The following is a 25313-nucleotide window of genomic DNA, read 5'->3' as shown; positions in this document are numbered from 1 at the left end:
TGGGAAAAGCAGTTAATTTGTGTTACAGAGTTCCCCACATTCTGGATTTTACTGATTACATTCACATGGTGTCCTTTATCATGTTCTGTCCCTGGTATTTCCTGTCAGCCAGTAGTCTAAATGTAGAGATGTGTTCAGACTTCTTTGTTTTGGGGAAAGGTCCTGAGGGGGTGATGCCTGCCTCTTTTAGATGGTAAATACTATTTAGATGTCTTTTTAGTGTTCCTCTTTTTTATTGTTGTTTTTATTACTTAGATCCATTATGTTTTTAGTAGTTTGCAAAATGGTAACATTCCCTTATTTCTTCATAATTAGCCATAATGTTACTTTTTACATTATCTTTTAATAGAGGACCCAGAGTATTTTGAAAGCTTTTAAAAATCACTCTGATTACATCCTAAAATACTGTTTAATTTCGGTTTGAACATTGCACTATTGAAACGATAATACAAGTGAAATCAAGACTTGTTAGTAGCCTTGAAGTTGTCCCCTTCTTCCCACCCAAGCACCAGACCCTTACAATACGTAAGGTAAATGGATATACCGCTCTGTGCCAAAGTCCAAAATGTCAAGGAAATAAGAAAGCCCCGAAATTTAATATATAACTTGATATTGTATTTATCAGTGTTTTAGAACTAGCTGAAGTTTTAATTAAGTTGCATTTTTGGAAGAATTAAAATTTCTTTTCCATTACAGAAAAACAAAGAATATGTGAGTATTGCCAGTGGAGGATTTATGGGTAAGATTTTAATTTATTAGTTTTTTTCCTTTGTGTTTCAGAAGAAATTGTATTGATTATCAATAGAGTTGATCTGGAGTGGTCACATTAGTTAATGGGTAGACTCTCTTCATTCATTCAATATTTTCAGAAAAGGCGAGGCCAGGAGGACTTACAGGTAACAGACAAATGAAATAGGCAGTTGAAATGAGTGACTATTTGATGTAAGACTATTTTAATAGATTTGTTTCCAAAAAATATTTTTGTAAAGATGAATGAAAAACTGTCCATATGATTGCCTCTATGGAGAAGAAGGATGAAATGATGGGACGGGGAAGGAAGAATTCAAGGAATACTTCTTATAGTATACCCTTTGGACTCTTTCGGTGTTTTATTATTTTATTTTTGAACTACTTGAAGGTATTCTCTGTTTAAAAAATGTTAGCTAAGTGGAACAAAATAAACTGATGTTTTCAGAACTGCAGACTAATATTTGATAATCTAGGAGAGTAAAATAATTGGCAAGATCTCTGCAGGCAAGTATTGAGAATTTTACTTTGCAGGCAGAGTAATAAGATTTTAAAAGAGCCTGTCTTACATTAGAAAAAGAGATTACAAAAATACTGAGCTGTAAATGCTGGGGAAAATTAATGATCAAATCAAATCAATATATAAGAATCACATGCTAACCAGTTGTGCAACTGAAACTCCAAAAATTGAATCAGTATATGTTGAGGGTAATGGAATCTTAGGCTTTAATCATGGGAGTTAGGCTGTAACTTAGGATTTTTGGAACATTAGGATGTATTTCCTCTTGGTCTTTGTTGATATTAACAAGGATTATGATTATCTTCTATATATCATGACCTGATAACTAACGACTTTTGAGGTTCATACCCAGAGTGATGTACAAAAAGGGTTATTTTAATAAGTAGTGTTAAACATGTATTGGCCCTAGGTTCAGTGTTATTTATTAGGAATCCTGGTAATGATATAAAACTTGATTATTAAGCTTGTAATTCTCAAAAGTGTCTGAAAAGCATTTTTTTAATAGTATAGCCCAGATTTTGGAAACTTTTTAAAACCATGGATTATTTATTCACCAAGAATAATATCTCTTTCTGTAACTGTTAATGCCTAACAATGCTTCTTTATTATGGGAGAGATTGATCGATGTCTCCTTATGGTGTAATGAAAGTCACAGTCACAATCGGTTTTCTATTAATCCTTTATGTCATAAAAATGTTGCAGAAATTATCTGTTAATACTTGAAAGATTTCCTTCCAAAGAAGAAAACATAAAGCCTATACAGTTATCATCACTTTTGGCATCACTTAAGAAATGTTGTCCGTGTACAGAGGGTTTTAGAAGGAAGAAGAGGAAGGTTTGCTCTAGCTTGGAGGCCTTTTCTCCATCACAGACGTGCAGAAAGAAGTACCTGTGATTATTTCCTTCGGTCCTTTTTTCTCAGCTGTGACATGTTTATTACATTTCATTGGTAATGAATTTTTCCAAAGAGGGTTGATATTTTAGGTTTTGTTGTTGTCGTTGTTTTTAATTTATCTTAAGCACTGCAGCAGCACCTGGCAGACATTAATGTGGATGGACCAGAAAATGGATATGGCCATTGGATTGCTAGTACCTCAGGCTCAAGGAGCAGTATCAATTCTGTTGATGTAAGTGTATGTAGAGAGTACGTTACCGGATTTGGATAAGTTCCCAGAAAAGGTGATTAACTACTAAACCCCCACCATAACAGAAATGGAGTCAAAACATTTTAAACACATGCCATGAAGAGTCATAGTATTGTGAGATTAATGAAATGATACAGCAAGCCTTTATTGTGAGATTGATGACATGATACAGCAAGCCTTCACAGCTAAACTAGGTGGGAGCTCTTGAAGTTCAGCTGCTGAATTCAAATTTCTCCCTGTCCATCTGTAGTTTGGTATCACGTAGTGACAGTTTTATGCTCCAGCTTAAATATCGATGGGGACAAATCTGGGTCCTATAAATAGCTGAGACTCTTAAGCAAGCTGATTCCAGGCATCTCCCAGTTAGTTTTTGCCAGAATACAAGGGCTCATAATCACCTCATGCACACTGCATCTGTACCCATCCCCATCACAGACTTAAATGATTTGGACTGGAGTCTGTCCACATTTGTGAATTGGTCAGGCAGAGGAAGACAAGAACCAGTTGCCAACCCTATTTGATTTTTAGTTATTGAGATGTGTATTACTACCCGGTTTTGCTACAGTGGATAAATCTGTTTTTCTGTTCTACTTTGGAAATATTTGGGTAATAGGTCTTTTGTGCTTTTCCAGTACTTCAGTATTTCATGTTAGTTGAATTAGATGTCATTAAATTATTTTCATAAATAATGGTCCTCATCTACCTAGTGATTATTTTTTAAAACAGAAATGGAAGGGAAACTGCAGTACAAGGTCATGGTTAGTAGCTTGGGCTTACAGGTCTGACATACCTGGGTTCAGATTTCATCTACAACTTACTTTCTTCATGATCTCCAGCAAGGTCTTTGAGCTGTGGTTTCTCCACCTGTGCAATAGAAATGTTAACAACATAACCTTCTTCCTAAGGATAACTTGAGGATTAACTGTGGAAGTAAATGGAAAGTATAGTACCTGTCACCAAATATTTAATAGTAGTTATTATGAAATTGTAACTCACTACCTGTGTTAGTTGAGGTTTATCTTTGGCCATGCAAATCAAAATCAGATTATTTTCACATCAGCAGATAAGGCTTGCCTGAGAATCTTATTTTTGACTTGATACTCTTATTTTTAACTTGATACTCTTATTTTTAACTTGATGCTCTTTGTGTGAAATCACCATTTACTTAGTAAATGTTTGCTATTTTCACTTACAAATAACTAAATAGTATTTCATTGTTTGGGTATATTATAATTTATTCAGTTCTCTATTATTCAGTATTTACATTGTGTCCAGTTTTTTTCTGTTACAAACACTGTTTAATTTTTGTAGTGATAAATTTGCATATGCCATGATTATTTAGTCCTGGAAGTGGAATAACTTGATTAAAATGTTACCAGAGTCCTTAGACTTCTGCATTATTATCAAATGGTTCTCCAAAAAACATTCTAATTTATATTCCTGTTCACATCACTGGATAGTTTTTCTGTTGAAGCTTTTATATTCAGATTTGAAAAACACTGATTGAGGCTATTTTAGAAATTATCTTAAAGAGCATTCTTTTCAAAGTACCAAAGAAGTTTGGCAGTTTAATTTGGCTTTGAATTTAGATATAGAAATAGAAACATAGTTTTTTTGTGTTGTTAATGACATTTCTTCTAAAAATAAAAGTAACAGATGTTCATTGTAGCATCATATATATATAAGAAAAGTATAAAGAAAACAAAATCACCTGTAGCTGTTCCAGAGATAATTTTGCCATTCATATTTTGAAGTATTTTCATCAAACCCTTTTTAGTGAATGTGTTTCTTTATTTTAAAAGTAGTGATCATAGCAAAGTAGAATTTTATTTTCTGCTTTTTCATTAAACATATGAGCATTTTCTAGCATTTTAAAATGCTACTTAAAAATAGTATGAGTTTGTAATGACTGTATAATTTTCCATCAAATAGTACCCAAATTTCTGGGCACTTCCTTCCCATTAATTCTAAAGAGGAATTAATTGGCAAAAAAGAGGATCACTTTTAAATGTTTGACACCCATCACTGAATTTCCTTCTAGGAAGGTGTATGTGAGCAATCCCATGAAACAATTTAAGAATTATACTCACAGCCATGCACAGTGGCTCATGCTTATAATCCCAGCACTATGGGAGCCCGAGGCAGGTGAATCACCTTAGGTCAGGAGTTCAAAAATTAGCCAGGCATGGTGGCAGGTGCCTGTAATCCCAGCTACTCGGGAGGCTGAGGTTACAGTGAACCGAGATCGTGCCACTGCCCTTCAGCTTGGGTGACAGAGCAAGACTCTGTCTCAAAACAACAACAAAAAACAAACAAAAAAGAATTATACTCGCATCTCTTACATTTGGTACATCAGGATAACTTTTCTTCAGAAAATAAAGGCCTCGGTGGCAGTGTCTTTAAAAAACAAGCATTTACAAGGGATAAATATTTAAAAGTTTAGCTACATGGATAGTAGTTTGATTATACTTTTCCTTTATGTTTGTAGACTAGTCTAAGAAAGGTTAATAGTTTTAACTATTTCCTATTGAATAAATAAGGTAATTTCAGACTCCACACATATGTGCAAATAGTAGTTTGATCATACTTTTGCTTATTTTTGTAAACTAGTCTGAGATAAGAAAGGTCAGTAGTTTTAACTATTTCTTTCATAATAAAGAAGGTAATGTCAGACTTCACACACATATATGTACAAGTATATCCTAATATTTTATTCTACCTTCTATTTTTTTTTTTTTTTTTTTTTTTTTTTTGACACGGAGTCTCACTCTGTCGCTCAGACTGGAGTGCAGTGGCACAATCTCAGCTCACTGCAACCTCCACCTCGCAGGTGCAAGCAGTTGTCTGCCACAACCTCCCAAGTAGCTGGGATTACAAGTGCCCATCACCACGCCTGGCTAATTTTTGTATTTTTAGTAGAGACGGGGTTTCACTATTTTGGCCAGGCTGGTCTTGAACTCCTGACCTTGTGATCACCCGCCTTGGCCTCCCAAAGTGCTGGGATTACAGGCGTGAGCCACCGCGCCTGGCCTCTACCTTCTATTCTTAAAATGATTTCACCTAATGAATTAGTTTGCAGCTGCCGCAACAAAATATCATACCACAGACTGGTGGCTTAACCAATGTAAATTTATTGTCTTACTGTTCTGGAGACTAGAAGTCCAAGATCAAAGTATTGGCAGGTTTAGTTTATCCTGAGGCCTCTCTCCTTGGCGTGTAGATGGCTGCCTTGCCCTCTGTGTCCTCACATGGCTTCTTGTCTGTTTTCATAGGCTCATGTCTTTGTCTCTTATAAGGACACCAGTCAGACTGGACTAGAGACCACCTATAAATACCTCATTGAACCTTACTTATGCCTGTAGAGGCCCTGTCTCCAAATACAGTCACATTCTAAGATATACTGGGAGTTAGGACTTCAACATATGAATTTGGTGGGATTGCAATTCAGTCTATAGCATGTAGATAACCATTAGCAGTAGTATGTCTTCTAGTCATTTAGAGAGCAGTTAATCCATCTATGTTCTTTTTTTAGGGTGAATCTCCTAATGGCTCAAATGATAGAGGAATGAAATCACTAGTAAATAAAATGACTGTGGCTTTGAAGACAAAATCCGTTAATGTCAGGGAAAAAGTTATCAGTTTTATAGAGAATACATCAACTCCTGTGGATCGGTGAGTTGTTTGTACAGTATGAGTTTATGGTGAATAATTAAAACTAAAGAAATAATGTCTTACAGTAAGTAAATGTTAGTTGACTTAAATGTGTTCCAGAAAAGGATCATAAAGTACATTTTCTATTAGATGATTTCATCGTTTTCATTAGAATTGCAGGAATGTACTTTATATCCATAATTATTCTCTCTTACTACTCAAAGATGCAAATAATGTATCTGTCACATCATGTCATTCACTAAAAATAATTTATGTCCCAGTATGTATTACATTTCATATAGTAGCTGCTTCCCAAATGTCAAATGGATGGAGAATCATCTGCTGAATTCAGTGATCTCATAGTAAGAACTTCTTCCTCTGCTCCAAGAATTTAAAACCTAGAAAATCTGATCATGCTAAATATAGCAGAAACCCACCTTCTGATGTTTAAGATCAGACCTTCATAGAATTTCGTTTACAAAACCCCATTTCCTTGTAAATTACAAATGAGGGACGTGGTTAACAACTGATAAACAAGTTTAAAAATATCTGTTTTATGTATCTTGTTTCTTATTGTAACTGAGGATACATTTTTTTCTCCATGTATGAGTCTGTTTGATCTTTCCTGTTCCTAGAGTTCAAAGCTAGTCTTATAATTGCAACAGAGAATGTGTTTTTAAGGAAGCCTTATATTGGAAATGTGTTACAGTATTTTGTTTGACTTTCATGTCTTGCAGTATCCTGGGAAAATTGACGTATTTTACTTTAAGAACTGAATGTCAGGGATTTGTCGTCTGTCCGTTTATTAAGTATAGTATATATGCATACAAAAATACAGTTTTTTGCATTTAGTAAATAGCTGAGAAGGTAATAGATTATTTTCATTGATCCAAATAATTGTACCTTATCCAGAGTGGTCAACTGATAATTACCAAGGTGTTTTATCAAGCCTGAAAGACTTGTTTATGCAATAAAGTTATGTCTGTTCTCAAAAGCTAACTAACCCTTTTACCTTTTGTTGGTGCTTCTAGGTTGGAGGACTATTATTGCTACATTTTGTAGCATGAACATTTGCAATTTTATTTTAAAATTTATTTGTTTTATTTTAAAATGGACTGGTGATAACTAAGTCAAAAAGACTGCTGCCTTGATTTACTTGTAATTGGCTTTTCTTTGTTTTTCTTTGTACTTGGGATGATGGAAACATCTTTATAATGTACACTTTGGGTGAGAAAAACTGACTAAACTGTACCATATTTTTGAGTTTTAAAGCTGTTGCATTATTTTATAATCATTTTGTTCTGTCCTCTGCCTTGATTTGCTATAGAATGTCTTTCAATCTTCCTTGGCCAGACAGATCATGTACAGAGCGGTAAGCCAATGAGTAGAGCATTTTTCTAGAACCATCCTTTTCCTTTAATATGCCTCATGCCATCTATAAGCCTTATGCTGTCTTGGCTCAAATTTCATGCAGCTATTTCGAATGCTAAACTTTTCTCATTCTGCTTTTAGGAGTGTGTCATATTGTTTGATATACTTTTCTTTTGTTTTTTGCTTGATCATTTTAATTTCTTTTCCTGCATGCTTGTTTGTATCACGCATTCCACAGATGAAAATTAAGTTTGTTCAAAACCTGCAGTTTTTATTCTGAGACAGGGGAAGGTGAAACAAAGAAAGCATGTGTGTGGTCACGAGTTGGCAGGTTATTTGCTTTGGTACTCATTTGCTTCTATCTCCTGCCTAGCAGCAGAGAAAATTATAGCACCTAAAAATAGGCACCATTCGTGGTTCAAAATTTTTGTTAATTAATGTACATTATGTAATTTTATATTTTTAGATGTTCTTAATAAGATGTATGTATTTAGGTTGAGTTAGCATATATAAATCTAAGGCACTACAGTTCTAGGGTTCTGCCTTGGTTTTTATTGAAAAAAAAATTGCGTTTTTTTCTAGGTGGTGGATTACTTTAATGTATAATTTGTCACTTCTCTAACCCAAATAAAATGAGGTGTTTCTCATTAAAAGACAAAATAAGTTTAAGGTTTAAAAATCTACTGGATCCTCAATTAGGATAACAAAAGAACTTTACTAACTTAACTCTGTGTGACTTTACAGTTCTTATACTCACAGAATTTTTCAGCCATTTAATTTAGAATATCAATTACAGCAACACCTACAAACATTTAAAAAGAAATTCTGTAAATCCTAAGTGGGCCAGAAAAAAAAAAAAAAGAGAGAAATTCTAGTCATATTTTGAATATAAGTTAAGCTTTGGAATAATGGAATGGAATTTTTCTCAGGTCACTTCAGTATTCTGAGTGAAGTAGCATTTTAAAAAATAACACTTCATTCTCTAAGACTATACTTTTGGCCAGGCATGGTGGCTCACGCTTGTAATCCCAGCACTTGAGGGGCTGAGGCAGGCAGATCACGAGGTGGGGAGATCAAGACCATCCTGGCTTACACGGTGAAACCCTGGCTTACACGGTGAAACCCCGTCTCTACTGAAAAAAAAATACAAAAAAATTAGCTGGGCATGGTGGCGGGCACCTGTAATCTGAGCTACTCAGGAGGCTGAAGCAGGAGAATGGGGTGAACCCGGGAGGCAGAGCTTTCAGTGAGCCAAGATCGTGCCACTGCACTCCAGCCTGGGCGACAGAGTGAGACTCCGTCTCAATATTAATAATAATACTTTACTCTCTAATAACTTATCTTCTAAGAGTTTTGATTTATTGTGACTATTCCTACACAATGCCAATTACAGGACTTCTGCTAATAATTTTACCTAGCACTACTTTAAAGGAAATTGCTCCTTTTAAAATTATAATCTATTTGTGAATCATCCTTTCCATTTTATTCTGTTATAGGACCATTAGTCTAATTTTTTTAACCCCCAAGTTCCCAAATTATTAATTTTTGTAACTTAAATCATCTCTGATCACAGTTAGATATATTTGGTTAGAAAAATGAGAAGTTAGAATGAAATAGGTTTCTTTCTAAGCTCAGTAAATTAAAGCCTACTCAAACCATACTAGAGATGTTTCTATTATTACCATGGCAAAAAAAGTATAGATATTATGCTTTAAAAAAATAGTCCAGCTGTTGAATTTTATTCATTTTTAGACAGTCTTTCCAGAAATGTCTCAATAATTCTTAGCATTCATGGTTATAAAGACTTTGCATTGTATTATAAATCTTGATCAACAATTAATAATTTGTTTTTTAGGATTGTCTCTTTACTGATACTTTCTGGTTATTTGGTTATCTAGTTATAGCAAATGCTTATTTGCTGTAAACATTTATATTTGTTACTTTCTATGTTATGGCAGTTTAATTGTGCTTTAATATTAGGAGAGAACTCATAATCTAATCTAAAATTTTACTATCTAGATGGCGTCAAAACATTTTTAGATAAAGCTCTTACCTCTTTCTTTTGTAAGAAAGCTGAGTCTGAGTTTCAAAGGCATCCAAATTATATCGTTTTCTATCTCTCTCTGATGAGCATAGTTTGGTAATTTATAGGACAGTTTTACATTAGATATATTTTAACATAAAACCAAATGATTATGTCACTTTTTGTTTAACCAGACTTTAAGCCTATGTATTGATTAACCTAACTTGTAATTTCCAATGAATATTTGTTATACACTAAACTCTCATTATGTTGAGGAATGTTATTTTGGAAGAAGTAAATCAACAGAATTAGGCTACAAAAAAATTTTTATTGATGATGTATATTTAAAATTTAAGTATGGATTTGATCTCTATCTTCTGGGAAAATTGAATTCTAAACCTAAGTAAAGGCCAAGTGTGGTGGTTCACACCTGTAATCTCAGCACTGGGAGGCTGAGGTGAGAGGATCACAGGTACAAGAGTTCCAGACCAGTCGGCAGCATAGCAAGATCCTGTCTCTGAAAAAATAAAAAAATTAGGCGTGGTGGCACACCCCTGTGGTCCTGCACCCCTGTGGTCCCAGCTACATGGGAGACTGAGGCAGAAGGATTGCTTGAGCCCAAGAGTTCGAGGCTGCAGTGAGCCAAGATTGTGCCACTGTACTCCAGCCTGGGTGACAGAGCGAGACCCTGGCTCTAAAATAATAATAATAATAATAATAATAATAATAATAATAATAATAATAATAATAATAATAATAACTAAAGGCATGTAACTTGATGTTTTTTCTCACATTGGAATATCTCTTGAAAATAGAAGATTCTGAGTGTTTTCATACATTACATGCACACACCCCAAAAAGCTAGAGTCTTCCTTTGTAGTAGGTAATTTTAGCTGATCCTTATCCTACAAGTAAAACAATGCTTTTCCCCTCAGAAACATGTAGTATTTTGTTGACACATTTTAATTTTACCTCTTAGTTTATTTGGGATTACCTGAAAATTAATAGGGTATTACTTTTTATATTAAAAAGAGAGGTCACACTTCCTGTAGACCTAATCAAGCTTGAGTTTACATGCTTCTGCCTTTTGAAAAAGAGGCAGATTTATTTTTTTTTTTTTTTTGCCTTGAGGTGGAGTGTCACTCTTGTTGCTCAGATTTGAGTGCAATGGCGTGATCTCGGCTCACCACAACCTCCGCCTCCCGGGTTCAATCGGTTCTCCTGCCTCAGCCTCCCAAGCAGCTGGAATTACAGGCATGCACCACCATGCCCAGCTAATTTTGTATTTTTAGTAGAGACGGAGTTTCTCCATGTTGGTCAGACTAGTCTTGAACTTCCGACCTCAGGTGATACACCCGCCTCAGCCTTCCAAAGTCCTGGGATTACAGGACTGAGCCACCACGCCCGGCGGAGGCAGATTCATTTTTATAGCTTATATTTGCACAACAAAAGTAGAATCTTCATTTCTATTGAAACAAAAGTAACAGTAATAAAAAAATGGGAAGATAACCCTTAAGACAATTGCACTTATATGAGAAACCTTAACCACTCCTGTTGGAATTTGAATATTTGGTGTCAGTAACTTATTTTACCTAACAGACATGAAGGTAGTACCAGGCGTTGTCCTAATAGTTTTACAATAAAATTAACCGGTTTAGTTCTCACGATAACCCTGACAGGTAGATATTGTTAGCACTATTTTACAGAGGAGGAATCAGAAGCACAGAAGTCTAAATAACTTGCGCAAGGCCAAACAGATCTAAGCATTAGTTTTAATGTGGATATTAAAATTGTTTAAAATTTAATTTTTACATATTTAAGAGCATTCAGTCTACCAAGGCCTTATGCCACTTTTGCTAACATAATTTCTTTATCTTCTTTTGATTTCCTTAACATAGCTCTCCTAAAACTTTGGGTAGTGCACAGGGTTTTGCGGGGGATAAGGAATGTTTACATTTTGTGTGAATATTCAAATGATGCTTGGTAAACATCTTTGAAAACTTCTTAAGTGATTATTTCTCCCCTAAAATTCTTTGAATATAGGCATGTGAGCAGCAGTGACAGAGTGGGCAAGCCTTACCGTGGTGTAAAGCCTGTTTTCAGCATTGGGGATGAAGAAGAATACGACACAGGTGTAGTAATACACTTTGCTACAGAGGGCTTTGCTCAGTCATCAGGAGTGATTACAGCAGTCATTCTGGGAGTAGCCAATCAACTGCTTTTTTAAAAAATTGAGATTCTGTAGAAATAATTGGAGAATCTGTGGCTTTCTATTAAGAGTTTGGTTTTAGACACCTTGAACTGTAACTATTAGAAATCCAAGCAGAAATGTTAAGTAGAGGCAATTGATTATAGGTGTCTTCAGCTGAGGAGAGAGGTCTAAACTGATGATAATTTGAGGGCTATCAGTGTAGAAATAGTATATAAATCCAAGTGATGGGATTGAAATTCCTTTGATCAGTCACCTAGGAGATTGAGAGTTGTGGGACTAAAGCACTGAAAATTACAAAATTGAGACTTCTGAAGTCTTTTGAAACTGGAGGCAATATCCTAAAGGGCCACAAGATGGTGATATTGTGTCAGGGAAGGTTGTCTTCTCTGTGGTTATGTTTTTTAAAAATAATTTAGACCAGGTTCGGTGGCTCACGCCTGTAATCCCAGCACTTTGGGAGGCCGAGGCGGGCAGATCACTTGAGGTCAGGAGTTCAAGACCAACCTGACCAACATGGTTGGTCTTTGTACTTTCTCTACTAAAAGTACAAAAACTAGCTGGGCATGGTGGTGCATGCCCGTAATCCCAGCTGATTGGGTGGCTGAGGCAAGAGAATCGCTTGAACCCAAGAGGTGGAGGTTGCAGTGAGCCAAGATTGTGTTACTGCATTCCAGCCTGGGCGACACAGCGAGATTCTGTCTCAAAAAAAAAAAAAAAAAGAAAAGAAAAAAATTTAGTCTTTGGTTTATAATTCTACTGCCCAGTTCATCCTAATTAAGCAATCATAACTAATATTGGTTAATATGTGTTAGGTAAGCAGTCATAACTAATTTTGGTTAATATGTGTATTGAGTTAGGGAAAAAATATATAAATGTACAGAATGAGGAAAAAAGACTCCCAAATCTCACCTTGCTTTTTCCAGTTAGTAAAACATGTTGCATATTTCCCATTTCAGCTCATGTATCTCTTCATTCTCCTTCTATCATATAAACATACCGTACTTTATTTAGTCCATCTTCCAGTTGACACTGGTGGTTTTCCAGGGTTTTTGTTTCAAATGGCAATGGATCTTTATATAAAGATATATATGCAGATTAGCTTTTGATCAAAGTATATTCAGAGGGTAAATTCTTAGCAGCCAGATTGCTAGGTTATGGGGAATCACATTTGATATTTTAATAGATACATGAAATCACTTTCCAGAAAACTTGCAGAGAGGCAAATGTGATATTTCTAATTGTTTCCTTTTTTTCTTTTTTCCCCTCTCTATTGCCATCTTCTTTCTGTTATCTGTCTCTCCCTGAATATCTCAACTTCTTCCATTAACAAAGGGGAGAGAGAAATGGATGAATAAATTGTGGCATATTTACATTTATCATATATCTACATACACATATTTACAATATGGAAAATTGGACCATAATGAAAGGGAGAAAATGAACTATGTGTATCAGTATGTATGAATTTCAGATGTTGGGAGTAGGGTAGCAGTTGCAGAAGAATGCAGTTGAGTAGTCTACTTTTTATATACATTTTGTTTGTCGAATACTACTGTATATTATTTAGGGATATGCATACATGTTATGGGATTTGCATACATGCATACATGTTAAAGCATGTATATACTACTGTATGTATAATACTACTGTATATTATTTAGGGATATGCATACATGCCTACATGTTAAAGCAAAGACATGTATGGAACTGATAACACCAAATTCAGATAGTATTTCTTGGTGGGGAAGGGAGGGGAATGTGAGTAGGAAGAGATACATGAGAGGTTCACTTTTGTGTAAGCTGGAGTGTAGATACGTGCGATTTCCTTTTTCATTATGTCTGTATATTTTGCAGTATTTGCTAAAAAGCAAAGGACAGAACCTATAATCATTTACCTTAGAGACTGTATTTTCCCTTTCTTAAATTAGAAATATAATTATTAATTAATATAATATTAATATAATTAGAAAATACAATTATTTTATATTTCTCTTAGGGAAAATAACCCTAGATTTTTACTTATTTATCCCAGGATTGATTATTTTCTTTAAAATCAAAAAGCAGCAAGATAAAAAGAAATCCGCCATCTTTACCCTCAAGATAGTGCCTATTGTTTAACAATTCAGCCATCTCTTTACAGACTAGTCAGATCATAGTTAGGTTATGCATATCAAAACAATTGAAATTCCCCAAATAGTTTAATCTTTAAAAATGTATTCTTAATATTTACACTTGACTTTGTAACCATATGAAAGTGATGTTTGATAATATTTCTATATTAATATCAGTGGCATAAGGAAATACAGTAGCAGGATTAGAATTGATTGTGTTATTCTTTTTTTTTTTCTTTTTTTCTTTTTTTGAGACAGAGTCTTACTCTGTCACCCAACCTGGAGTACAGTGGCGCAATCTCAGCTCACTGCAACCTCCTGGGTTCAAGCAATTCTCATGCCTCAGCCTCCCAAGTAGCTGAGATTACAGGTGTGCACCACCACACCCAGCTAATTTTTTGTATTTTTTAGTGGAGACGGGGTTTCACCATGTTGTCCAGGCTGGTCTCGAACTCCTGCCCTCAGGTGATCTGCCTGCCTCAGCCTCCCAAAGTGCTGTGATTACAGGCGTGAGCAACTGCGCCCAGCCTGTTTGTTTTTTAATCCATATCTTTAAAATACTACTGAAATTTTTTTAGACTGTTAGGGAATGTATCATTTTAAAAGTTGGTAGTATCCATATTTAACACTTTATATTTTTTATAGATGAAATTGACAGTTCTTCAATGTCAGATGATGATAGGAAAGAGGTTGTAAACATTCAGACTTGGATAAACAAGCCAGATGTCAAACATCATTTTCCTTGTAAAGAAGTAAAAGAAAGTGGACACATGTTTCCCAGGTACTTTTAAAAATGTCTTCATCAGAAGTAAAATTGAATTTGGGGAAGTTAATAATACAAAACTGAACTACAGAAGAATATTTATCCTAGTACAATAAGATATAATTTCGTTCTGTCTACTTGTATAATAGGTCTTGAATTATAACAGTATTTCTTATGTAATTTTTGTTTTGAAAAATTTTATACAAAAATGTTGAAGGAATAGTACATTGAACACCCTTATGATTCTTTGATCAACTGTTAACACCTTTTAATACCACCCCATTTCATATGTATATATGTACATATACATGTATGTGTACACTTTTGTCAAACCTTTCAAAAGAAGCCTACAAATGTGACAGTTCACCCCTAAATGCTTCAGCATAAACCTCCCAAGTATATGAGCATTCTCCTGCACAACCTAAAAATTTTTGTAAATTAACATCATTTGTCATACAGATCATACCCCAATTTTCCGGTGTTCCCGAAGTATCTTTTGAAGTGTGTTTTTTCTTTCTGATCCATGATCCAGTTCATAGTTCACACATTGCATTGTCTGTTACGTGTCTTTAGTCTCACCCTGTGTGCAGCAGAACTCATCCCCCTACTCACTCGCTTCCCTTTTCTCTTCATGATGAATGATCCTTTGAGTCCAGGTCAATCATCCTGCAGAATGTTCCACATTCTGGGCTTGTCTGATAATTGTCATATGGTATTACTGTACATAAAAATGTGAAAGTATGATATTAAAAAGAAGCTGAGATACAGGGGTTGTGGGTGAGTGTTAATAACACTATGCTCATTTTGCCTTCAGGATGCAGTTACAGAGTATTACAAAATGTGTAGGGAAACCCAACAATTGCCTAGTGATCTTGGATATTAGATATAGGATGTGGTGCATTGAATGAGAATAGTTTATGAATATAGATAATAGTATTAAAAATTTGAAAAGTAATATACTCCATTTCAATAAAAGATATATTATTGTAATGATTTCTATGTTGTATGGAACTTTTTATTACATTATATTACTTTTAAATCATTGCAGGATTATGTTAATAAAATATTAATTTGCATATAATTAAAAGCCTTTAATATGTAGTTTACTTGTTTATAGATTAACCTCTGTTTATATTTTTTAACTCAAATAATTTTATTTAGAGTTGAACATTTTTAATAATTGGGGTGGTTGTTTCAAAACAACACCTGTTTTGAATGATATTTACTTAAATTTTTTTTTCTTTTAATGCTCTTTTTGTCTCAAGTCATCTGTTGGTTACCGCAACACATATGTATTGTTTAAGGGAGATTGTTTCACGGAAAGGATTGGCTTATATACAGTCTCGACAAGCGCTGAATTCTGTAGTTAAAATTACATCCAAAAAAAAACATCCTGAACTCATTACCTTCAAGTATGGAAATAGCAGTGCTTCAGGAATAGAAATCTTGGCAATTGAAAGGTAAGATTTTCCTTATGATGATATTATCTGAATTACTGCAGTTCACTATACAGAGTTTGTTTCTCTATTTTGGGGAATGGATGGTGGAATAGGATAGGTGAACCACTTTTAGTGTTTCTTATTATCTCTTTCTCCCCAGTCCTTAGCCATATGTGGTGTAGCCATTAGCACATGATTTGAGTAAGTGCCATAGCAAATTTCACAAAGTTTCTGACCCAAGGATCCTTATTGTTAATCTACACCAGTGCTGCACTAATTGCTGGCTTGCAATGAAATAAGAAACTTGTTTTAGAGTGTGTCAATATTTTTATTTTCCTTCACAGAAAAATTCTTGTTTGGACAAACTGTCAGTGAACTAAGCAGTGTACTGGGTGATATAGGTAATTTTAGCCTGGTACAAGCCCCCCCCCTTTATCTCATTGTGGGTCACTAACAGTTCACAGACTGGCCCAAGGGCTGTGGACCACACTGATATTGATACTAAACCATTTTTAAATCTATAGATAAAAATATGAAGACCAGAGGGGTTGAATGACTTCCCAGATCCTGACACTTAGTTTGTGACAGATCCAAATATAGCCTTCCTGACTCCTGATTTGTGGTTTATTCCACCTTGCATCAGTTCAAGTTGTTCCCCTCCTGAGATTTAGGATTACACTTCTTGTTTACAGGAGTGCTTGGATAAAGAGTAAGCTTAAGGTAATATCGGAGCACTTTTAAATAATCAACTTCAATTGAAAGGGGAAATTATTCAGTTTCTTTGATCTTTTACTGACAGTTAGGTAGCAGACATCATGAATCTGTACTGTTTTATGTACTTTGTTAAAAGAAAATAATACCCGATTTGTAAAGTCACTTTGTTGCTTTATGTAAGAATACATATTTATATAGTGATATTTTCAATTAATAAAGATATAAAGAATATGTCATTCTAATTCTCTGTTAACACATTGATGAGTATCATCTCAGATTTTTTTAATGCATATGTTATTTCTCTATTAAAAACTAGATAAATGTGATACAGGCTTGTTTCTGTGTTCTGATTTTTTAAGAAAACAGTATAGTGTGATATATTTACATTTTAATAAACATAAATTACTATTTTTTTTTTTTTTTTGAGGCAGAGTCTCTCTCTGTTGCTCAGGCTGGAGTGCAGTGGTGCAATCTTGGCTCACTGCAAGCTCCGCCTCCCGGGTTCACGCCATTCTCCCTGCCTCAGCCTCTCGAGTAGTGGGGACTACAGGCACCCACCACCACACCCGGCTAATTTTTTGTATTTTTAGTAGAGGCAGGGTTTCACCGTGTTAGCCAGGATGGTCTTGATCAACTGACCTTGTGATACACCCGCCTCGGCCTCCCAAAGTGCTGGGATTACAGGCGTGAGCCACCATGTCCAGCCCAATAAATATAAATTCTTAACTTTTTAATGGTAGATATTCTGTTATAAGGATTTCTCAGGAGATTGATATAACAAGCCTCATGTTGATTGGCATGTACATTATTTCATATATTTCACTATTAATCTTCTAGTGGGCCTTTAAAAAAATGTGTATTTACATAGTTGTCCAATTCATCTTCTCAGGATAAATTCCTGCAACTAGATTCAGTGAGTCTCTGAGGTATACACATTTTAATATCTACTGATAAATTAATTTTAACCAAAGGAGATTTGAATTATGACTTTGTCATGTATAGTAAAAGTTGAGAATTATGTTTTAAAGGCTTTCCCATAAATTTTGCTAAATAAATTGAAGTTTATTATATATAGATCAACATCTTTTTTTTAATTCAGAGTTGTGGAAGATAGTCTTAATAGTGGATGATAAAGTAACTAGATTCTCCCTCTGCTTTTCTTCATTGATATTTATGGTTCTTCTCTATTCTGCCTTGCATATGTAACACTTACAGATGATTTATACAGTGGAATTGTTAGGTTTTACAGAAAATGCTTTAAAAAAAAAAAAACACTATTCTCCAAGAAAAGAAAATGGACGTTTAATCTATGGTGCTGATATTTTGTAATAGTTATCATATGTCTTGTCTTTTGTAAATATTTCAGACAACACCATTTTATTATGTACATAACCCTCTGTAAAGTTTGGATAACTACACCTATTTTTTATGTAGGAATCTGTTTTGGTGAACTTAAATTACTTGCTTAAAGTCAAACTATTAAGTGTTGGAATTGTCATTGTCTTTGGAATTGGATACCAACAATTCGTATGTGATTTTTGTAGCTAATTGAAGGTACATGTGTATTGGGGAGTGGAATATTATATTTTTTATCTTGTGTTTTATCTAGCTATTACCTATATTTAATAATGGCTCAAAGAATTTTAGCTTTACACTGTATGTAAAACCACATTGCCTTCGCATTTAGGTTTTCTCTCTTTCAAAAAAAGTTTTGGATTATGTTCAAATAAGCTATGGGAGAACATAGGAGGCATTTCTGCTGGCTTTGTGGGTTAGGGAAAGCTTCCCATTGGAGGCGACCTATCAGCTGAGTCTTGAAGGGAAAGCACTGTATTAATATGTATATGTGTCTATATATATATGTATTTTTTCCCTCCCCTTAGGTATTTGATTCCAAATGCAGGGGATGCTACTAAAGCCATAAAACAGCAGATCATGAAAGTTTTGGATGCTTTGGAAAGTTAATATAAAAGAAAATTATTTAAAAAGAAATTAAGACAACCAAGAGAAACATGGACATATACTTCCTGGTGAATACTAACTGGAGACCTTTCATTTGCTCATGGGGCTGCTTAAATAGCAGGTCTAAGAAAGTGTAAATTATTATAATCAATCTGTGGACAGTAAACTTTTTAAAAATGTTTCTTTTGCATTTTGGTTTTATAAAATGATGTATTATAAAGGTCAGTTATTAAATTACTTCGAAGTAACTGACCCTGTGCCCTTATGGACTAAGTAAGGATACAGAATGCAGTTCTGTTTTGAAGAGCTGTTTTAAGGGAACATGCATCACTTTCGGGTTCAAAAACAGCTGTACACATACATATCTGCAGTGTCTTCACTGAAAATTGGAGATAGAATTAGTTGAGGAGACTTCCTTAATTGCTAGATTGTTTTACCCACTGAGCAATATCAGAAACTAAAAACATAAATAACTCACTCACTGTTTCTGTTCTTCTTAAGAAGAGTGAAATCGGCCAGGCGCGGTGGCTCAAGCCTGTAATCCCAGCACTTTGGGAGGCCGAGACGGGCGGATCACGAGGTCAGGAGATCGAGACCATCCTGGCTAACACGGTGAAACCCCGTCTCTACTAAAAATACAAAAAAAAAACTAGCCGGGCGAGGTGGCGGGGGCCTGTAGTCCCAGCTACTCCAGAGGCTGAGGCAGGAGAATGGCGCGAACCCGGGAGGCGGAGCTTGCAGTGAGCTGAGATCCGGCCACTGCACTCCAGCCTGGGCGTCAGAGCGAGACTCTGTCTCAGAAAAAAAAAAAAAAAAAAAAAGAGTGAAATCTTTTTAATGGAATGGTTGAAGATTCCTGCCAACTCAAAATACAGTGCAGCTAGTAAAATGTTGAAACATCATTTTCTAAATCACCTTTGCTCCATTAGCTAATTATTTGGACACTAAATGCTTCAAAGATAAGAAACTTCATCCTAATGATTTCTAAAGAGCAGTTGAAAGCATTAAAATAAGTAGGTAGGCTGTTAAGATTAACATTTTGGGGACAGAATTGTGTCTGTAAAAATGTCGTTGGTTTTTATTACAAGTGGATTATTTGATTTATATTTTAAAACAAGTGTTTAAGCCACATTGATTTGTCCTCATTGAGGATTATAGTCTGTAACCACAGTAATATCCACTTATATAAATGCCAAATAATCAGAGAGCTTATAAAGTACAATTGTTTTTGTCATCATTTTCTGAATTTCTTTCTCTTCTTTTGGTTTTATCCTCTCATTGAAGTTCCAGTGGTTTGAAATTATTTTTGGACACATTGTCTTAATGTACTGAAAATTGCTCTGCTGTATTTTGCAGAGCTCTTCATTTCATGTATAGTGGTCCATATTAGACACATTTGGTAAGAGAAATCCAGGAACACATTTAGGGCCATGGAATGAAATTTTGTGAAATCCATTTGGGAAGTTGCAATACCCACAATCTGACATGTCTTAAAATGTAATGGTTTATCTCTAAGGGGTTGATGGGAGAAATATTTAGATGCACCTGGTTAACAGCCAGTCATTTTGATTTACTTATGGAAATCAAGTGAATAGAAGGCAACATAATTCAAGAAATCTTATTCTAATATCTAATAAAAACAGTTTGAGTGGTTGAAGACATCTGCATGAAATTGCACCTGGGTGCGTTAACTTGGTATAACTCTCCCCTAAAACTGTTGTACTGCATTTTTTCCCTTTTCTTGGCACCCCTTTAGAAATGTGCTGAAGTCTCATTTTTCACCCATTTCAGCCATGGGACATTTTTCATAATATTAATGTAAAGATGTTTGTGTTACTGTTTATAAATTACAATTGTAAATAAATTAATACAGTTTGCTCAAAACTTTGTTCTTAAAGACACTGTCTCTCTCTTTCTTTTCCCTATTTGCAAATCTCTTAAGACCGCAAAATTAGAGAATTGAAGGCATTTAGTGAGTTACCTACTACCATGAGCTACACAGTTACAGGATTATTTATGACTATGAAATGAAAATACATTTCATTGAATGTTCTAGGCACTTGTGTAGCTCATCCTTCCTTCACTGGCCCACTGACCACAGAGCTGAGAATCACTCTGGGGTGGCCACCTCTCATAGGCTTTCATGATTGCACAGGTTGCAACTTTAGGAGGTTGTTATTTTTTGTATTTTCAAGAGAAGGAAACCAAGGCTCAAAGAAATTGAGTGAAAAGAGAAAGTATTCCTCTTATCTCCACACTCCCTGGAAAGTATTTTTGTCTATGAAGGTATACAATTATTTGTCCTGTATAGGATTGATGCCATTTGCTCACCATTAATAAAACTTGGTCATTATGATAAATTTGTATTGACATACTCAGCCGTTTTTGTCACTGTGTTTCACACAGGACCTTTAACTCCTTAGCATGATACTCTGACATTAGACTAACCAGCCGTAAATTGGCAGTCCTAGTTAAAATTGATAGTTTGATGTGGGGGACCCCAACCCTGTAGGTTGAATGAGTAATGAATGTAGTATCTCAGTTTGAACATTAACATCTTGAACTTAACGTATTTATTGAAGTATTCACATGCCTTAAAGCTCCCCCTTTTCGGTAGGTATTGGAATATCCACAGAGTTGTGCAACTCTAGTTCTAGAACATTTCATCACCTCAGAAAAACAGAACAGATCTATACCTGTTAGTAGTCACTCTCCTCTACCCTCCAACCGTTACCAAGCACCATTCTACTTTCTGTCTCTGTAGATTCCAGACATTTCATTACAAAAGGAATTACACATTGCCAGCTTTTTTCACTTAATATACATATTTTTTCTAATTTTTAAATCATAGCTATTCAAAACATATATATATATTTTGGGTGGGGGGCGGTGAATGGAGTCCCACTGTGGCGCCCAGGCTGGAGTGGAGTGGTAAGATCTCGGCTCACTGCAACCTCCACCTTCCCTGTTTAAGCAATTCTCCTGCCTCAGCCTCACAAGTAACTGGGACTACAGGTGCGTGCCACCACACCCGGCTAATTTTTGTATTTTTAGCAGAGACAGGGTTTTGCCATGTTGGCCAGGCTGGTCTCGAACTTGTGACCTCAAGTGATCTGCCCACCTCAGCCTCCCAAAGTGCTGGGATTACAGGCATGAGCCACCATGCCCAACCTCAAAACATAATATTTGAAAGCTTCGTTTGCATTGTAGCATGTATCAGAATTTCATTTTTTGTGGCTGAATAGTATTTTATTGTATAGATACAACTCATGTATTCATCAGATGGTGGACATTTGGGTTTCTTCCACTTTTTGGCTTTTATGAATAATGCCCTGTGAATATTTGTGTACCAATTTTTGTGTTACACGTTTTCAGTTCTTTTGGATATTTACCTAGGAGTGGAATTACTGAGTTGTATGTTAATTCCATGTTTAACTTTTCAAGGAACTTCCAAACTATTCCACTTTACTTCCCTACTGGCAATATGAGTGATTTCTCCACTTGCTTGCCAACACTTGTTACTGTGTCTTGTTGATTATAGCAATCCCTAGAGTGGCCACTGGGTACACCCACAAGTTCACTAACTGGGCAAGGAAAAACAGGTTGCCCATTTTTCATATCAGTGGAGTTTGATGGAAAGAGAGGCACATTTTTGGAGTTAATTGTTATTATGTGTCAGAGACTGGAGAACATTGATTAAGGAAGCGTTTTCATTTTCCTGATTGATGAGAAAAGAATTCAGCTATGGTCACTTACCCCTGCGAGAATGTTATGCAGAGTTTTATGTGGCATGCAGTGTGTTATGTAGTGCTTAATAAAAATATTTTTTACCAAGGACTTTTAAGGATCAAAGACTTTAAGATCTGAAACTATAAAAATTCTGGAAGATAACATCAGAAAAACCCTTCTAGACACTGGCTTAGGCAAGGATTTCATGACCAAGAACCCAAAAGCAAATGCAATAAAAACAAAGATAAATATTTGGGACTTAATTCAACTAAAGAGCTTTTTTCATGGCAAAAGGAACAATCAGCAGAGTAAACACCCCATGGAGTGGGAGAAAATCTTCACAATCTACACATCTGACAAAGGACTAATATCCAGAATCTACAACAAACTCAAATTAGCAAGAAAAAAATCCCATCAAAAAGTGTGCCCATGGAATACTATGCAGCCATAAAAAAGGATGCGTTCATGTCCTTTGTAGGGACATGGATGAAGCTGGAAACCATCATTCTGAGCAAACTGTCACAAGGACAGAAAACCAAACACCGCATGTTCTCACTCACAGGTGGGAATTGAACAGTGAGAACACTTGGACACGGTGGGGAATACACACCGGGGCCTGTCGTGGGGTGGGGTGAGGGGGAAGGATAGCATTAGGAGAAATACCTAATGTAAATGATGAGTTAATGGGTGCAGCACACCAACATGGCACATGTATACCTATGTAACAAATCTGCACGTTGTGCACATGTACCCTAGAACGTAATATTAATATTTGAGTTCTTAAGTATAATAAAAAAATCAGGACATATAAACAGTAAAATTGTGTTCTACCACAAAAAAAAAAAAAAGTGTGCTAAGGACATGAATAAACAGTTCTCAAAAGAAGATATACAAATGGCCAAAAACATGAAAAAATGCTCAACATCACTAATGATTAGGGGAACGCAAATCAAAACCACAATGTGATACCATCTTACTCCTCCAAGAATGGCCATAATCAAAAAATTAAAAAATAACAGATACTGGCATGGATGCTGTAAACAGGGAATGCGTCTGTGCTGCTGGTGGGAATGTAAACTAGGACAACCACGGTGGAAAACTGGAGATTCCTTAAAGAATGAAAAGTAGAACTAGCATTTGATTCAGCAATCCCACTGCCAGGTATCTCCCCAGAGGAAAAGAAGTCATCGGCTGGTCATGGTGACTCACACCTGTAATCTCAGCACTTTGGGAGGCTGAGGCAGGTGGATCATCTGAGGTCAGGAGTTTGAGACCAACCTGGCCAAAAAGGTGGAACCCTGTCTCTACTAAAAATGCAAAAATTAGTTGGGCATGGTGGTGGGCGCCTGTAATCCCAGCTGTTTGGGAGGCTGAGGCAGGAGAATTGCTTGACCGCAGGAGGTGGAGGTTGCAGTGAGCTGAGATCATGCCATTGCACTCCAGTCTGGGTGACAGAGCAAGAGACCATCTCAAAAAGAAAAAAAGTCATTATAAGAAAAGGATAACTTGCACATGCATGTTTATAGCAGCACAATTTGCAATTGCAAAAATATGGAACCAGCTCAAATGCCCATCAATCAACAAGTGGATATATATGTATGTATATATATGATGGAATACTATTCAGTCATAAAAAGGAATTAATGAATGGCATTGGCAGAGACCTGGATAATATTGGAGACTATTACTCTAAGTGAAGTAACTCAGGAATGGAAAACCAAACATCATACTTTCTCGCTCATAAGTGGGAGCTAAGCTATGAGGATGCAAAGGCATAAGAATGAGACAATGGAATGCGGGGACTCGGGGAAAGAGTGGGAAGGGGGTGAGGGATAAAACACTACAAATTGGGTGCAGAATGTACTGCTCAGGTGAATGGGTGTACCAAAATTTCACAAATCACCACTAAAGAATTCACTCATGTCACCAAAGACCACCTGTTCCCCAGTAACCTATGGAAATAATTAAAATAAATAAAATGAAAAAAAATAGACCCTTACAAATAATGGGCAGCTGTTTTGAGCAAAGTTTCAAAGGCAATTCAATTGAGAAAGGGTAGTCTTTTCAACACATGGCGTTGGAACAACTAGATACCCATATACAAAGAAATTAACTTCACCCTTTATATCTCAAACCTTATACAAAAATTAACTCAATGGATCCTACAGCTAAATGTGCAATGTAAACCTATAAAACTAATAGAAAACAGGAGAAAATTTTCATGATTTTGGGTGAGGCCATAGTTGTTAGGCATAGGAAAAGCACAATCCATAAGAATGAATCACGTCTATAATCCCAGCACTTTGGGAGGCTGAGGCAGGCAGATCACGAGGTCAGGAGTTAGAGACCAGCCTGGCCTGCATGGTGAAACCCCCTCTCTACTAAAAATACAAAAGTTAGTTGAGTTTGGGGGTGTGTGCCTGTAATCCCAGCTACTTGGGAGGCCGAGGTAAGAGAATCGCTTGACTCCGGGAGGCAAAGGTGGCAGCGAGCCGAGATCGCGCCACTGCACTCCAGCCTGGGTGACCGAGTGAGACTCCATCTCAAAAAAAAAAAAAAAAATTAATTAAAAATAAATTTAAATTTTTTGCTCTGCAAAAGACACTTAATAGAAGGAAAAGACAAGCTACATACTGGGGGAAAATACTGTACTTGCAAAACATACCAACAAGGGATTTGTGTTCAGAATATATAAAAATTTTCTTCACTACAACAATAAGAAAACAAAACAATGGGGAAAAGAAGCATTTCTTCAGAGAAACATGGGTGGCAAATAGGCATGTGAAAAGATCATCATTAGCTGTTGGGGAAAAGTAAATCGAAACCACAATGAGATGCTACTACACACCAGTTAGATTGGCTAAAATTAAAAACAAAAAATGACAATACCGAGTGCTGGTGAGGATATGGAGCAACTAGAACATTC

At 35.7% G+C, this 25313-nt stretch overlaps 1 protein-coding gene across 2 annotated transcripts in view; it reads left to right on the top strand.

The window, feature by feature from the left end:
- TBC1D23 (TBC1 domain family member 23) overlaps nucleotides 1-18836 on the top strand; it is a 62291-nt gene extending 43455 nt beyond the window's left edge. Inside the window, exons 12-19 of one of the 2 annotated variants that reach the window (XM_023212054.1) lie at nucleotides 697-739; nucleotides 2288-2394; nucleotides 5945-6084; nucleotides 7391-7435; nucleotides 11501-11589; nucleotides 14426-14561; nucleotides 15809-16003; nucleotides 18580-18836. In XM_023212054.1, coding sequence (XP_023067822.1) covers nucleotides 697-739; nucleotides 2288-2394; nucleotides 5945-6084; nucleotides 7391-7435; nucleotides 11501-11589; nucleotides 14426-14561; nucleotides 15809-16003; nucleotides 18580-18661 — 837 coding nt within the window. In that variant the 3' untranslated portion in view covers nucleotides 18662-18836. The remainder of the gene's footprint in view (nucleotides 1-696; nucleotides 740-2287; nucleotides 2395-5944; nucleotides 6085-7390; nucleotides 7436-11500; nucleotides 11590-14425; nucleotides 14562-15808; nucleotides 16004-18579) is intronic. The other variant, XM_023212064.1, reaches the window with a different exon arrangement.
- The last annotated feature ends 6477 nt before the right edge of the window (nucleotides 18837-25313 follow it).

Source organism: Piliocolobus tephrosceles, chromosome 2 (assembly GCF_002776525.5).
Source record: "Piliocolobus tephrosceles isolate RC106 chromosome 2, ASM277652v3, whole genome shotgun sequence".
In the NCBI taxonomy this organism is placed as follows: domain Eukaryota; kingdom Metazoa; phylum Chordata; class Mammalia; order Primates; family Cercopithecidae; genus Piliocolobus; species Piliocolobus tephrosceles.
The sequence above is the reverse complement of the archived record's forward strand: the minus strand, read 5'-3'. Positions and strand labels throughout refer to the sequence as shown.